Source organism: Rhincodon typus, chromosome 17 (genome assembly GCF_021869965.1).
Source record: "Rhincodon typus isolate 14 chromosome 17, sRhiTyp1.1, whole genome shotgun sequence".
Classification (NCBI taxonomy): Eukaryota; Metazoa; Chordata; class Chondrichthyes; order Orectolobiformes; family Rhincodontidae; genus Rhincodon; species Rhincodon typus.
Window position 1 is genome coordinate 36,794,459 of NC_063348.1, and position 17,430 is coordinate 36,811,888.

General features: G+C 40.9%; 1 protein-coding gene across 7 annotated transcripts in view; it reads right to left on the reverse strand.

The window, feature by feature from the left end:
• Positions 1-1,769: 1,769 nt before the first annotated feature.
• The window catches only part of LOC109911635 (liprin-beta-2), a 231,286-nt gene continuing 215,625 nt past the window's right edge, over positions 1,770-17,430 (reverse strand). For all 7 annotated transcript variants that reach the window (XM_048607121.1, XM_048607120.1, XM_048607119.1 and 4 more), the window contains 8 exons: positions 17,096-17,224; positions 16,227-16,377; positions 15,826-15,937; positions 12,389-12,477; positions 9,114-9,236; positions 7,838-7,963; positions 7,026-7,214; positions 1,770-4,231 (listed from right to left, as the gene is read on the reverse strand). In XM_048607121.1, the coding sequence (XP_048463078.1) occupies positions 4,031-4,231; positions 7,026-7,214; positions 7,838-7,963; positions 9,114-9,236; positions 12,389-12,477; positions 15,826-15,937; positions 16,227-16,377; positions 17,096-17,224 (1,120 nt within the window). In that variant the 3' untranslated portion in view covers positions 1,770-4,030. The remainder of the gene's footprint in view (positions 4,232-7,025; positions 7,215-7,837; positions 7,964-9,113; positions 9,237-12,388; positions 12,478-15,825; positions 15,938-16,226; positions 16,378-17,095; positions 17,225-17,430) is intronic.

Below are 17,430 nucleotides of genomic sequence, written 5' to 3' on the forward strand. Positions count from 1 at the left end.
GCTTTTAAGCCAGTTAAAAATATGTCAGACTTCAAATAGATCTAGCAATTCAAGACTGGACATCCAAAAGGCACTGTGGGCCATCAGCAGCGGCAGAATTGCACTCCAACACAATCTGTACTCTCATGGACTGGCACATCTCTCATTCAACCATTACCACCAAGTCAGGGTATCACTAGATGCCAGACTTCAAACAATTCAATTCACTCCATGTGATATCATGAAACGGTTGGAGACACAGGATACTGCAAAAGTTATGGGCCCTACAACACTCCAGCAATAGTACTGAAGATCGGTGCTCCATAACTTTCTATGCTCCTAGCTAAGCTGTTCCAGTACAGTTGCAATACTGATATCTACCTGACAATGTGGAAATTGCTCAGGTATGTCCTGTGCACAAAAAGCAGGCCAAATCCAACCCGGCCAATTACGACCCCATGAGTTTACTCTCAATCATTAGTAAAGTGATGGAAGGTGTCATCAACAGTGCTGTCAAGCAGCACCTGCTCAGTTTGGGTTCTGTCAGGGCCACTCAGCTCTTGACCTCATTACAGCCTTGGTTCAAACATGAACAAAAGAGCTGAATTCCAGAGGTGAGGTGAGTGTGACAGCCCTTGACATCAAGGGCACATTTGACCAAGTATGGCATCAAGGAGCCCAAGCAATTCAATGACATTACCAATATGGAATCCCCCACTATCAACATCCTGGGAGCTACCATTGACCTGAAACTCAGCTCGACTTGCCATAAAAATACAATGGCTTCAAGAGCCAGTCAGAGGCTAGGAATACTGCAGTGAGTAACTTACCTCCTGACCCCCCAAAACCTGCCCACTATCTACAAAGGCACAAGTCAAATTTGTAATGGATTACTCCACACTTGCCTGTATAAATGCAGCTCCAAAAACACTCAAGTTTGAACTATCAAGGACAAAGCAGCCAGCTTTATTGGCCTAAAACCATAAATATTCAATCACATGACCAATGACACTCAGTAGTAGCAGCACATACTATCTACAAGATGCACTGCAGAAATTTGCCAAAAAGATCATTAGCTAGTACCTTCCAAACCCATGATTATTTCCATCTACAGAAGGACAAGGACAGAAATATGAGATCTCCACCAGTTTTCCTACAATCCACTCGCTGTCTTGACATGGAAATGTATTGCCATTCCTTCACTGTAGCAGAGTCAAAATCCTGGAACTCCCTCCTTAAATATATTGTTGGCCAATCTACAACACAGGGGCTGCTGCCGTTCAAGGCAACTCACCACCACCGTCTCAAGGGCAAGTAGGGATGGGCAATAAATGCTGGCCAAGCCAGCAATGTCCATGTCCCACAAGTGTATTAAAAAGAAATTAATGCCCACGTTAACATAATGGAGCCAAATACAGTGCAAGCACTTGAAGGAGAACAGTACTTATCACGGCGTTGCTCCACAAGGGAACACTTTCCAACCTGTCAAATGTCAGCAAATTCTGTGAAAACATTTCACATCAAGGCTTTAAATGAAAAAAATGTCAGCAATAAAAATGGTGGATGTGCGATACAGCCAAAGATGGTGATGAGTTTACTACACTCAAAGGCCTTTTTGCTTCTCTTGGTCTATACCAGTGTTAATACTTCATGAAATTCCTTCCCTTTCTCTTTGTCTCACCCTTATCTGCATAATCTTCTATTCCATGCACTTACTGAGATGACCTCTTATTTCCAAACACCCCTCTTGCCCCATCCCCAGTATAAAATGAAACAAAGCAGAACTTACCAAGAAGAATCTCTTTATTCGCAATTTTGTAAAAACAAAATCAGAACATTTTATATAGTCCTTAAAATCAGGGATTAGAGGTGAATTTTTAAAAACTCAAACTATTATCAATGCCATTGAAAAAGATATAAACATAATTTTTAATAAATGTGTCAATTAGGGAAATAACTATTCTTTAAAAACAGCTGTGTTTTAAATGGGTGTCAGCTTGTATATTAAACTCATTTTATAAAAATTTTAAGTTTTGCTTTTACCCTTTCTGGTCTGGACAGTGAGAGAGAGTAGGGAACTGTGGAGTTCAAATAGTCAAAATTAAATCATATTCACCTTTATTTGCACATATCTCAAGTTTCTGATATTTTTGTAGTTATCTGCAGCACCTTTCCCAAACCTTAAGGCACCTCAAATACAAGTAAGTTAAATGGGGTCACCTCGTTCTCAAGGGTTGCATTGCAATGTTTGGGCATAAGAGCAACAATTTAGGCCTCCTGATTTGAGGTGTCTTAAAAAAACTAGTTCAATGGATTTATTTAAACTGCAATTAATCTTTTAGTATGTTTGTTTCCTGCCTCACTCTGTTCCACAAACTGCCACCCCAATATTTGGTTCTTTCTCGTCTCCCACACTCCTCTGCAATACAACAAAGTTCATAATTACATTGTACAGAGCCATAGATTATTGCAGACTTAACATTATTCTGATGTTTCAGAGATAGAATGTTACATTGACTCCAATATAACTCAAAGTTGGCAGAAAATCCTACAAACAAATAAACAAACTGGCATTTACCATACTTACTTGTTTAGATCTATTTTTGGCAAATGACACTGATATAGTACAACACGTGTTCCTATTCCTGCAAAACCTCAGATATAACACTCTGGAGCCAAAATGTGATCATTTGCGATTTACATCATGACTTTGTTGCAAAGTTTGCAGCAGGACTGAAAATACCTCATTACAGTTCTGGATAAATATCATGTGTCAGGAACAGAAGTGTAATTTTAAAATAAAAATCAGATAGAACCAGGCGGGCTGAAGGGTCGCTCCTGTATTGTATGATTCTAAGGGAATGTCGCATCACAGGACCATGTGGTGGGAATAGCCGGAATTTAGTGCATTCCATGTGGTTCTCCCACATTAACTTTGATCACACCTGAACTTGGAGCACTATATTCGCAATTTGCAGAATGTAAGAGAGCGGCAGCAATAAAGTGACAATTCTGTCACAGGGATAGAGATTACATTGACTTGTGAACAAGGACAAATATCCCTCCCTTTAAAGATCAAATTGTTTTCTATGCAAACTTTCCACTAAAACTGGGAGATTCAACAGAAAATTTTAATAACATTACAGCAGGTTAAGAAAATGAGAAATATCTTGGATCAAGAGGATACCATAAGTGAATACTATTAAATCACTTGGCACCCAAAGGGGAAATGCTGACAGTTTCTTTGTCCGTGGCCTGGGGAACAGCTGTATTTAAAGATGTTGCTCTCCTGTATTCATTGGAATTCTACAAGCTTCATGCACGTAGATTTCTGATCTATTCATTCTGAAGTATCACAGATTATTCCATTTGCCCTGGTAGATCCCCATATATGGGGTCATTCAATCAGATCTCCACTTGGGACGTCAATCTCTATAGACTGTCTTTTGGCATTGGACTCAAAATTTCCAGGAATTACCTTGGAACTGACATTTCTGCAGCTGCAATGCTGTCAAAAGCTACACTGAGACTGGGACGGAGGAAATCTCTGATAATTAAGGCACAGAATGGCCCCATCTCATCAGACGTCATTTAGTGTCAAATACTAGGTGGTCATGTAACATAATTTCCTCTCAAAATTATAAATATAAAATACATACATTGTGTGTAAATATTAAAACACATTTTATACAGAATTTAACCTTCTAGAATTACATATGAAATATATCTATACGATTTCTCATGCCAAAATATATATTTCCATTGATTCTGTACAAGTAGAATGGTTTTAGTGAAACACACAATTCTCTTCACTTAAAGAGTTAATGTGAAAATGGTGGGTTATAGTAAGACACCACATTGTTATTAATCCGCACGCAAACTGTTGCTTGATGGTTAAATCGTAACTTTGGCTTGAGTTTTCTGGATGATTCCTCCAGAGTCATGTTAGTACATTAGCGAATGATGTCATGCCCAGTGCTTCACTGTCTTGAGGTTACCAAACGTTATCTTTTTAAAACCTTGGCTTCCTAGGATCTCCTGCTGAGGCAGATTAACACTTCAGATTCCCCACCTGCTCCAGGCTGTTCAATTCCCTGTCTGCCACAACCTTCTTTGCTTTGTATCCTGTACAGTTCCTCTGGGAACCATTGGTTGCTGGATGAACCATGCCTGGAGGACAAAGGTAATCACTTGACTCATCAAGCTTCTTCTTCCTGAGATTTCCAAAATGAGAAAAGCCAAGTTTCTTTGGCTGGAAAAAGAGAGAGAGAGAGAGAGAGAGAGAGAGAGATCAATCCATAGTCAAAGATAAATCAGTTATCAACCATCATTAAACTGGATAGCATTCTCTCATTCCACAGACTGTGGCTTTAAGTCTGATTCCAGACACTTGAGCATGTAATCTAGGTTAGCACGCCATTAGAACATTGCAAAGCAACGTACTGTCAGAGATCCCAATTCTTTCCAACAAGATGTCAAGTTGTCTCCGATGGACCTAAAAGATTCCAAGATGAGTCAAAAACCAGTTCTCTCCAGACTATGGGACTAATATCTATCCATCAACCAACAGCAATAGAATACAAATTATAAGGTCATTATCACATTTCAATTTGTGGAAGCTTACTCTGCAAGCTGGTTGCCACACTTCCATTATAACAAAGACTGTATTTCAATAGTACTTCATCAGATGCAAAGCACATTGGGACTTAGACTTATAAATGTTGCTGTACAAGTTTCAGTAAATATGGACTTCTGAATCTGTAAGCAATGATTCAATCTCCCTCTATTTTCTGTTATGCCTGTTACTTAGAGACATGAGTAATGCCAGATAAATAAAGACCATCTGGTAAATCCAACTACCTTGTGTACCATGACGTATCCCTCATCCCACCTAAATCCACATGATCTCTAGCCAGACAATTTTTCTACCATTACTATGTATCCTCCAGGTCAGTAATTGGTTCTGAAAAAAAACTTGTAGAGTCTATACCATTGTCTGTGCAAGCAAAATGGTTTCAGATTTTTAAAAGACTTCTGCCCTACTGAACATAGAATATAGTCTGGTCATATTTTTAGGCCCCACTACTGGATGGTTTGATTGAGGCGAAGAGCAATGAAGTGAGAGCATGATAAACACAAGGGAGAAAAGAATAAACCGATATGCTGATGATGCAAAACAGGATCTGTCATTGCTAGCACTTGGACTAAATGATCTGTTTCTATATTACAGATGCTATACATTGCCTTGGCCAGAAGCAAGAGGCCTGAGGATGACTGTGAATGGGTCATCAGATCTCATTTACATATTCAAGGTTGAGCTACTTGTGTCAATCTCATCTCCACTGACCATTTATTGAGGATCACTCGCTTCATCAGTTGTGACCCATAGGTATTTTCCAACAACATACTGAGATGATGCCTCTGAGGTAATAAAATGTCCTGAAGTGTCTCATCAAACAAATTGAGTTTAAGAGAAGTTTGGAAGACTGGTAGGACTGGCTACCAAAAGCATCTTGAATGATGAGAAAGTAGTAAAGCAGCAGAGCGATTTAATGGGGATATTGCAAGCCAAGGTTCAAGACAGCTGAAGACATGGCTGCAAGAGTTAAGCAATTTAAATTAGGGCAGGCATTAGTACAGAATTGGAAAGGTGCCAATATATCTAAGGTTGTGGAAATCAGGTGATTAGAAAGCCAGGAGTAGAATGAAGCAATGGGAGGATTTGAAAATGAGGGGAAAAAAAATCATAACCTTGAGGCATTGTTGGTTCAAGAGCAAAACACTAAATACAGAAGTGAAAGGTGAACCGGGACTTGGTGTGTGTTAAGATAAGGGGCAGAGTTTTGTACGAATCCAAGACTATGGAAGGTGTAAGATGAGAGTCTGGAAAGGTGAACAGTAGAATAGACAGGTTTGCAGGCAACATGTCATGGGCTATGAAATTGAGTGGCGGTTTGAATTTTTGGAGGAAGAATCTAAGACAATAATGAGGTACCAATCCCACTACTCCAAGTTCCATAGGAACGAATGCCACTCCACCTGTGTAGGTGCTACTAAAGAATCCCGGGTAAGATAGGCCTGACACCTGCTCTGCTCAACTGTTTTAAAAAAGTCCTTCAGCAAAAATTAAGCCCCTAATTAATACACTGCAGAAGTTGAAAGCCTGCAGGGAAGGCTGGTCAATATAGTGTGGAGCTGGAGGAACACACCAGGTCAGTCCTGACGCAAGGTCCTGACCTGAAATGTTGCTATTTCCTGCTCCTCTGATGCTGCCTGGCCTGCTGTGTTCCTCCAGCTCCAGAATCTGCAGTTCTTGCTATCCTGCAGTGAACGCTGAGTAAGGATCACTCTGAATTTAGCAGCTGGTCCAATGCCATTACAGACGTGACGCTTCTATATTGCTACACTTGGAATTTGTTTTATCTCCAAAAGACAAGCCCATGTGTATCAATTTTCAGCCTCCATTTCCATATAGAACTCTCATTTAGCATACCAATTGTTTAAAAAGTCTAATTGTAGCTAGGATAGCTCAACCAAAAAGTAGACCCAAGTCTTTGAACTCTCAGGGTTGAGCTCGTTTTTCTAAATGCAAACACCGGGTGTAGCTGACATGGTCAACATTTATAGTCCATCCTTAGTTGTTTTCGATGGGGTGGTGAGCCACCCTACTGAAATGTTGCAGTCCTTGAGGTGTATCTGCTCCCAAAGTGGTGTCAGAGACAGATTTCCTGGATTTTGATCCAGTGATGGTGAAGGAATAATGATGTAATTCCACTTCAGAATGTATTGGGACTTGCAGAACAACTTGCATCTGGTGCCTTTGTCCTTCTAGAGGGTGGGGTTCGCAGGTTTGAATGTTAGTTAGTTAGTCAACCGCAATAAATTTGATTCACTTAGCAAACAAATGAAAGAAACTTAGCAACTAGACATGTTGAGTCATAGTTACTTTGAGAAAGTAATTTGATTACAATATTTGTCTTGTACAGTGAGGTGTCCCTATTGCTCAGTGACATGCAGCGTGTGACAGAGCAGGATTGTATACCTACCCTCACTTTCGCTGTAGTGTTCAGGGGCGTGTAACTACTTGATTCGATTAACTCTCTCTTCTCATGTTGAGCTTCTGGACCAATCAATAGGTTGAAGTGTGTGGTCAGGTGCCGCCGAAGCAATGTCTTCTGTGGTGGGATATTGAGGAGCAAAGCCATTGTTTCAGAGTTAAAGCGTGGCTCTAATATCTACATGAAAAACACAAGGACTGAGTTAACAGATATGCATTTCATCCTGCCTTTTATTCATATCATTGGATGAGAGGTTATCAAATTGAAAGCATAAACTGGCAACGTACCAACCACCTACTGCATGACCCATGCCACACGCCACATCCCTACCCAAGTTCTTGGTTTTAAAATTCCAACCCTCAACTTCCAATCCTTGTATGGCTTCTCCCTTCCCTATCATTGTAATGCCTTCCGGCCCCACAAACCTCAGATATTTGCAATTCTAATCTTTTTCCACATCCCTGATTTTAATCACACCTCCATTGACGGTTTTCCAGGCCCTAAGTGTCAGAATTCCCTGCCTAAACCTCTGCACTTCTTTCTCTCATTTCATTTAAATTGTTCCTTAAAACCTAACTCTTTGACCAAGCTTTGATATTAAGCTTTAATATCACCTTACATGGCTTAGTATCAAATTTTGTCAATAATGCTCCCACGAAGTACTTTGGGTTGTTTTTACCATTTTGAAAGGCCTATAAAAGATACTGTTCTAAACTAGTGTCTGTTTAACAACAATGGTGTACATTAATCACTGAAAATGAAGAAGGCTGCTCAAGAGACGTTTGTACTGATGCACTTACAACAAGACCACCGTGTACACCACTCCCTCGAAGGTTTGGTGCATATTCTGCGAGATCCACCGACCTCAGCCATTCCATCACCCGATGATTCGACCACTGGACCACATCAGATGGAGAGGTGTGATTCTGATCACAAAACAACATTTTTTGGTTAAAAAAAATTGAGTTGTTACGATCTTCAAAAGTTACGTTCTCCACAAACAATTCCTGAGTACTTTAGCATCTTGCCAATCTCTTGTGGAATAAAGGTTTGTTTCAGCACTATGTTCTGACAATGGAACCAAGGTGACGTGGTTGGGGGTTGAGTCAGAAGGAGTATTGGTGCAGGAGAAGAGAATAGTACGAGAAAGTCTGATGTCACCTCAACTGCAGGCACGCAGCAAGGTCCCATTGACATTCTTACAATTCACTGATGTTAGTTGTGGGTTGAGGGACACTGGTGTGAGCTTGCAAGCTCTTCTTAGAACTACTGGCTTTGGATCTTTCACAATCACCTGAGGGGTCAGATAGGGGCCTTGGTTTAATGTCACATTTGAGGGACTTTTTCTTTTCTCTTTGCTTATTTGTTCATGGAACGTGGGCATTGTTAGCTAAGTCAATAATCATTGCTGATCCCAATGGGCTGTTAAGAGTCAACCAAATTACTGTGGTTCAGACTGGGTAAGAATGGCAGGTTTCCTTTGCTAAAGGACATTAGTGAACATGATGGGTCTTTACACCAATGGTCACATCATAACCATTAAGCAGCACTTTAATCCTGATATTTATTGAATTCAAATTTACCATGGTGGGATTTAAATTCCTGTACCCAAAATATTGTTCCTAGGTTACTACACCAATGACATTAGCACAACACCACTGCGTCCCCAAGGAGACAATACTTTTGACAGTGGAGCTCTCCTTAGCTACAGAACTGGAGTGTCCCCTTTAGATTTTATGCTCAAGTCACTGGAATGGAACTCAAATCCACCAGCTTCCAAGGCAGAGATGAGATCCTTACCCGCTGACCACAGCTGTGTGAAGCATGGCTGGGAATGAGGGAGAATGCAAAAGGGAATCCCTGGTCAGCATGGATCAGAGGCCTTTTAGGAATTCTACAAGATTGTACTTTAAGTGGATGAGACAGCTTTCAGAGCCGATATGCTATTCTCTCAAATAGATGGCTCTGTTATAGCTAGATGATGCCTCTCACAAAGGCACCAGAAATGAAACCCACCCTCCATCTTTCAGTCGATAGCTAGCATAACTTGCCAACAATTAAGGGAAGCACACTCACCTCATCAGAAGGCCTTCGTCGAAGGCAGTTAGGATGGAACTTATTGGCATGTAGTACATGAATGGCACACTTAATACTAAGGTGATGCAGCTGACTGGTAACTTTTAGAAACAGAAGGTCATTCTGCAAAAGAAAAAGAGATCACACTTCAGTCAGATGCTGTTAAGTATATCAAGAACAATGCAGTTCCTACTATCTCAAGATAGTACCTGAATCTTACTAATATGGGCAGTATTTGGTCAACTGGTCCATCATAACTCTGTTATTTTTACAATAGTCATGGAAAAGGATAGGTACATACAGCAGGGTAAGGTTTATGATTGGGGGAAGGGTAATTACAATTCTGTTAGGCTAGAAATGGGTAACATAAAATGGGAACAGATGCTGTCAGGGAAGAGCACTATTGAAATGTGGAGATTGTTTAAAGAATGCATACTGCATGTGCTCGATATGTTTGTCCCTAGCAGGCAGGGAAGATGTGGTCGAGTGAGGGAGCCTTGGTTCTCAGGAGAGGTCAAACGACTGGTTAAGAGGAAGAAGGATGCTTACGTAAGGTTTAGGAAACAAGGAACGGAAAAGGCTCTAGAGGGATACAAGTTATCCAGGAAGGAGCTGAAGAAAGGGCTTAGGAGAGCTATCAGGGGGCATGAGAAAACCTTGGCAGATGGGATCAAGGAAAACTCCAAGGATTTTTACACATACGTGAGGAATAAGAGAATGACCAGAGAAAAGGTAGGGCTGATCAAGGATTATAAAGGGAATTTGTGCATGGAGCCTAAAGAGATAGGAGAGGTCCTTAATGAATTCTTTTCTTCAATATTCACAACTGAGAGGGACCTAATTGTACAGGAGGACAGTGTGAAACAGGCTGGTAGGCTAGAGGAAGTTGCTGTTAGTAAGGAAGATGTGCTAGGAATTTTGAGGAAGTTGAAGATAAATAAGTCCCCCGGGACTGATGGGATTTATCCAAGGATTCTATGGGAAGTGAGGGAAGAGATTGCAGGGCTTTTGGCGATTATCTTTTCATCCTCACTGTCCACGGGTATAGTGCCGGAAGATTGGAGAGAGGCAAACATCGTTCCCTTGTTCAAAAAAGGGAATAAGGATAACCCCAGAAATTACAGGCCAGTCAGTCTTACGTCAGTGGTGGGCAAATTATTGGAAAGGGCTCCGAGAGATAGGATTTATGATTACTTGGATAGGCACAGTTTGATTCGTGATAGTCAGCATGGATTTGTGAGGGGTAGATCATGCCTCACAAACCTTATTGAATTCTTTGAAGAGGTGACCAAACACGTGGATGAAAGTAGAGCAGTGGATGTGGTATACATGGATTTAAGTAAGGCGTTTGATAAGGTTCCCCTTGGTAGGCTCATGCAGAAGGTAAGGAGGCATGGGATAGGGGGAAATGTGACAGATTGGATTCAGAATTGGCTGACACTTAGAAGACAAAGGGTGGTAGTGGACAGAAAATATTCAACATGGTGCTCAGTTACGAGTGGTGTACCACAAGGATCTGTTCTGGGTCCTCTTCTTTTTGTGATTTTTGTAAATGATTTGGATGTAGGAGTGGAAGGGTGGATTAGTAAGTTCGCGGACGGTACGAAGGTGGGTCGAGTTGTGGACAGTGCGGAGGGCTGTTCTAGGTTACAAAGGGACATTGATAGGATGCAGAGCTGGGCTGAGAAGTGGCAGATGGAGTTTAACCCTGAAAACTGTGAGATGATTCATTTTGGAAGGAAAAACTTGAAAGCAGAATACAGGGTTAGCAGAAAGATTCTTGGCAGTGTGGAGGAGCAGACGGATCTTGGGGTTCATGTCCACAGTTCCCCGAAAGCTGCCACCCAGGTGGATAGAGTTGTTAAGAAGGCGTACGGTGTGTTAGCTTTCATTAATAGAGGGATTGAGGTCAAGAGCCGTGAAGTTATGCTTCAGCTATACAAAAGCCTGGTTCAGCCACATCTGGAGTATTGTGTCCAGTTCTGGTTGCCTCATTACAGGAAAGATGTGGAAGCGTTGGAAAAGGTGCAGAGGAGATTTACCAGGATGTTGCCTGGAACGGAGGGAAGGTCTTACGAGGAAAGGTTGAGAGCGCTAGGGCTTTTCTCTTTAGAACGACGAAGGATGAGAGGTGACTTGATAGAGGTGTACAAAATGATCAGAGGTATAGATAAAGTAGACAGCCAGAGACTTTTTCCTACCTTCCTAATAGGTAGCTATTACGAGAGAGCATAGTTTTAAAGTGAGTGGAGGTAGATATAGGGGAGACGTCAGAGGTAAGTTCTTTACACAGAGAGTGGTCGGGGCGTGGAATGCATTGCCGGAGAGGGTAGTGGAGTCGGCCTCATTAGGGGCACTTAAGCGGCTATTAGATAGGCATATGGATGATAGTATAAGGTAGCGGTGGAGGTTAGATAGACCTTAGGATTAGGGTAAAAGTTTGGCATAACATCGTGGGCCAAAGGGCCTGTACTGTGCTGCACTGTTCTATGCTCCTCTATCCTGCTGGTGGTGCATTCTAAGGAACCAGTTCCACAATGGCTCATTGCCAATACACTCTACTCCAGCACTGTGTTATAAAGATTCAAGACTAACCACTACATGCGTTCCCAGTGGAAGTTCTTTTTTAACTTTTCCTTCACTGTTAGGGTTTTTACAGTTGACCTGTGTACACACATGTATTTGAAGGTGATATGTCAAGTTGAAAAGACCATTAACAATATACAAGACCCTCGGCTTTACAGAAAAGGTTCAGTGTGCCAGAATAACGATGTTGTTATACTCAACCTTGAAGTCACAAGGTGTGTTGACATGGTGTAGAATTCTGGGCCCACAGCATAGGAAAGGTATGAAAAGTCTCAGAGTGTATGCAGAAGAGACATATTAGAATGATACCAAAGATGAAAGGGATATGTTATCTGGAGAGCTTGGAGAATATGGGGTTGCTGTCCTTTGAGCAAATGAGATTAGGGGATTTTATTGGTATTTGAAATTAAGAATAATTTTCCTACCGTAAAAGGGCTGGTTTCTGGTAGCAGAGTTGATGACAATGTGACAAAGGCTTCGTTTCATTGGCAAAAGAACCAGAGGGGAGATGTGAAGAAATGTTTCTACACAGTGAGTTGTTGTGATCTGTTATGACATTGTCAAGTGATGCTTTTAAGCAGTGTAGCTGTAAATTGTCTGAATCTTGAACATGCATTTTCAAGAAGCTTAGATTCCTCTTTACAATTTGATCATCATAAGTTTCTAATTCTGCCAGTGAGGTAACTCACCACAGTCAAGTACTGGAGGACTCTCCCATCCACTCTGGCTTCATTGAATTGATCTTTGTATTGAGGTAAGCCAATGTCATCAAGCCAACCTGAGAACATCAGAAGAGACGGTATTGAAAGATCAATACAGTTCAAATACAAGCAACAGACAAACTCCACTCTCTTATAAAATCACTTTCACTAGTTCCTCACGTGTACTTATTTTAATCAACGCGTTCAAATGTGCCATAACTTATAGCTGGACAGATGAGATGTATCCAGGGACACTAACACTTTGCAACAAGATACCATTTACTCACTTATACCCTCTTCCCTTCTCTTTTCCTCTCTCCCTCCTCTGCTGCTGATACATTGTTTATTGCAAGTTGTTTTACTTCCACCTTCAAAGAGATATCAACAACTTGAAGCATCAAAGCTGTTTCTCTTTCCATAGGTGCTGCCAGGCCTGTTAAATATTTACAGCGTATTCTGCTTTTATTCAACAGCTGCACACTTTTAATTTTATTTTCTTCCAACACAATGAATTCATCTGAATAAGTAGCATTAACGAAGCTGTGATCATAGTGGTAAAGCTCTCCAATGCAAGGTGTCCCACACTACATGCCAAAACGCCAGCATTTTCAAAGTTACATCTTATTTCAGACACAGCAGAAACTGTGCAAATCAATCCTATTTGAGTTTGGCCTCCAGGAATTGAATTTTGAGGTCAGTGTTCAAGATTTTCTAACAGAGCCAATGGCCTCATCCAACGTAATGGCTAGCATCTTTAGCAATTTGTCATAGAGGAATGACCACAAAAACTGGTAGGGGCAGTCCTAAAATTTCTTCTGACTTGATACGGGCAACATTAAACAACCTGAAAACCTGAAAGCTTAAAATGACTCTTCTGCCCTATGTTCATTTTTGCTTAAATCAAGTATGTATATCAAGGGAAGTGATTCCATGATTTTTTTTTAACCATAGCCCTAAAGACTCATTTAACCTGGAGATGTAATAAATTAAAGAACAGCATGGGTTTGATGGTCTCAGAAAGATGAAAGCAAGTTCAGAAGAAATGTTTTGACTCAAGACATCGGTGACAATGTAGGAATTCACAAGGAGAGGGAGAGGCTGAAACAAACAGCACAGATGCACTTCAGGGTAAGCGCGACAAGCATTTGTGGGAGAAAGTAATAGGGAAACTGTGTTAATTGAGGAAGGAAAGAGGAGGTTCAACTGGAGCATAAATGCTGGTACAGACCAGTTGTGCCAGATGGCCTGTTGCTGTACTGTATATCCTGTGTAATAGTCCCACTTGGTAACATTCATTCATTTTAATGCAGAGATAGTAGGAACTGCAGATGCTGGAGAATCCGAGACAACAAGGTGCAGAGCTGGATGAACACAGCAGGCCAAGCAGCATCATAGGAGCAGAAAGGCTGACGTTTCGGGCCTAGACCCTTCATCAGAAATTTATGCATTTTAATGCAATTCTGTTGCAACTTGTGGAACTAGCACAAAAATTTCATTAAGTTTAAGCATAAATTACATCCGGCATAAATTCAGTCTCTAGTTTAAAACATATCTCACTGGAAACTGGCCCCAATGACAAAACTTGCTATCCCCCCAAGTCTGAATTGATCATCATGAAAAGCTTTCAATAATTGTACTCATTTCTTCAAGATGTCTCAAAATTAAGCCAATTCTTTTTCATGCGAAGAGACAGTTTTTAAACCGAATCCTTTTAACTTTGTAAACGTAATGACCGCGTTTTAACCTAACACAAACATTTGTGTTTCAAAGTCATGTCAATCCTTAAACCAGATTACTAACAGATGGTAGAGTGATTCAGCAATTGAAACAGATCTTTGTGTGATAACTCCACCAGCTGTATGAATCAAATTGCACCTCTTCCTCTTAAGGATAAAGATATCAAAGGGTACAAAGCAAAATCAGGAACATGGCATCAAGTTGCATGATCAGCCATGTCTTTTTTAAATAAAAAACGAAATTGCTGTGAATCAGGAATAAAAATAGAAATTACTGGAAAAGCTCAGTAGGTCTGGCAGCATCTGTGAAGAAAAATCAGAGTTAACGTTTCAGGTCCGGTGACCTTTCCTCAGAACAAGTTTTTATTCAATTGGAGAGGGCACAAAAAAGATTTACAAGGATGTTACTGGGATTGGAGGCTTGAGTTATAAGGAAGGCTGGATATGCTGGGACTTTTTACTGGATTGTAGGTGTTTGAGGGGTGACGTTATAGGGGTTTATAAAATCACGAGAGGCACAGATAAGTTGAATAGCAAAGGCCTTTTCCATAGGGTAGGGGAGTTCACAACTAGAGGGTATAACTTTAAGGTGAGAAGAGAAAAATTTAAAAGGGACCTGAGATGCAACTTTTTCATACAGAGAGGGTTCATGTGTGGAATGAACTGCCAGGAGAAATGATAGATGCAGGTACAGGTACACATTTAAAAGACATTTGGACAGGTACATGAATAGGAAAGAGGGACATGGGCCAAATGTAGGCGAGTGGGACTAGATTAGTTTGAGAAACTTGGTCAGCATGGACAAATTGGACTGAAGAGTCCGTTTCTGTGCTGTATGACTCTCTGATCATATTGAATGCTGGAGCAGGCTTGAAGGGCTGAATGGTCTATTTTTATTCCTATTTTCTAATGATTTTCTATGCACCAAGCACCACTCCTAAATATATCATGGTATATTGTCTAAACCATTTTACTTTCTACATATTGCACTCTAAAATGTTTTTTTTAGGTAACATTGGCTCATGACAGATGCATTCGGGAATATGCTAACCAGCTTGAGGTGAAACTAAAGAATGAACAGACTTTTCAAAGCCCTTTCATTGCATTAAAGAACACTTTTTCAGCCCATTGAAAGTACTGCCTTTCAAAGAACAATTTTTCCAGTCCCACTCCTCTGCCCTTTACCCATATTCCGCCACGCTTTTCCTTTCGGTGTGTGTGCAATTTTGTTTTGAAAACCTCGATTGAACCTGCCCCCAAAGCAAACCCGAGGCAGTGCATTCCATATCTTTAAAAGTCACGGCTTAAAGAAGATTATCCTCATGTTACCTTTGATTCTTTTCCTAATCACTTTAAATGAGAGTCCTCTGTTTGTTAACCCTTCCTCCAATGGGTAATTTTCTATAATCAACTCTTACCTGGAGGTATTCATGATTCTGAATACCTCCAGGGAAAAAAAGAAATCACCTCTGCGTCTTTTTTCAAAAAAGTGTTTAACTCCACTGTCCCCAAATGATCCACATGGACTGAAGTCCCTCACCCCTGAAAGCTTTCTCACAAACCATTTGTGGCCCCTCTAAAGCCTTTATACTTTGGGCAAAATTTAAAATAGGATTGCTGATTGCACCCCAAACAATTAACCCTATGAACCTTGTGCAAACGTTGTTCTCTCACGGGATGTGTACTTACGCGTGACCCAGATATGGTCCAATTTCCCTGCGCTGTCATTCTGTCCATTACTGACAGACTTCTGCAGCACTTGGATTTTCTTTCTGTGCAGCGGATGCTTAATACCAAGCTCCTGCGTCGCAAATTATGAAAATAAATCACATCGTAAGTAAAAGAACTAGTGTGCATGTCATCATGACCTCCCAAAGCACTTTTCATGTATGCTATTCTTGGAAGCAGAGTTGCGGATTTTTTTGCATGCACCAAGATGCCAGACAGGACCTTAGTTTACTGTTTTATCTGAAAGCTGGCACTAACAGTGCAGCACTCTTTCAGTACTGACCTTTCATACCAGAGGTACCGTTTTGTATAATAAAATCAGGAGCCCTGTAATTTACCACAAATTACAGGTTTCAACTTACCTTCTCTAGGTCCTGAGGTGTTGCCGATAACAGCGTCTGCCCAGAAGTAATCCATTGCCTGGCCAAAGCCACATACTGACCAAGCCCACCGTCCTGGAGCCAAGTGCAAACCTGTTCAGTCGTCCATTGAAAGAAAGGTGCACTCGGGTCTCTGAAAAACGTATGTTGTCAGAAGCTTTTAAGGAAGTATCACATAAAAATAGAATATTCTGACACCGAACCAGGCCATTCTCACGTTTATGAAAACAATTAAAGCTGTCCTATATACTTTGCCACTCCCAAGTCGAACCAATTAATGGTATTTCACAGTGGCCCACTCTTGGGCAGGGAGCAAACATCATCCACAAATTCTGAGTACACTGTCTGCAATTTCCCAAGTGAAACGTCTGGCAGGGATGCAATGTTTTCCTGTCTAATATTTGGAAAGTGGGATTAGATTAAACCTCTGCCTTCTTTCTTCTTGGGTTGCAGCTCACATTGAATTACATAAAACCTACAGTAAAAGAAGAGACTATTTGGCTCAAGTCCAAATATATTACAACTACAACATAACATGTGCCTACCCTCTTTTTCGCCTCTTAAAAGAATTCAGTAAGGTTACCAAGCAAGATCATAACTTTTGAAGGTCACATTGACCATTCATTATTTTAATTTTAAGTGCTACATGTTTCTCAGTTCCATCTTTGAGTTAGATTCCACACCTTTCCTGACACCCACCTTAAGCTTACTTACCTATGGCTCTCTGGTCACTTTATACTGCCCATGTTAAATATACAGCCTTCTCGTCCCATAATTGGAAATCAGCCCAGTCACCCAAGTCGTGCTGGTATCTATATTGGCAAAGTAATGCAGCTTTGGGACCTACTCACATCCTTGGGCATGACAACTCTTTAGACCTTGTCAAACAGGGTCCTGCTGTTGCTCGTAAACCACCTCTTCGGAATTCCAAAGTGCCCTCATCTTCATCTTGAAGTGAAGATGAATTGGTTCTTCTAATTCTGGGACGAGGAAGGAGGAAGAGCAGGAGGGAAAAAAAGACCATGCTGTAATATTTACTCAGAGAACTGAGGAATTGAACAACACAAGACAGCTTCTATTTGTATGACAAATTAGATCTCTACTGATTTATATATATTACAGAAGCGGTTTTCAATTGTTGAGCCTTTAACTGCTGAGATCTTGCTGCAGAAAGACAGTTCATTGC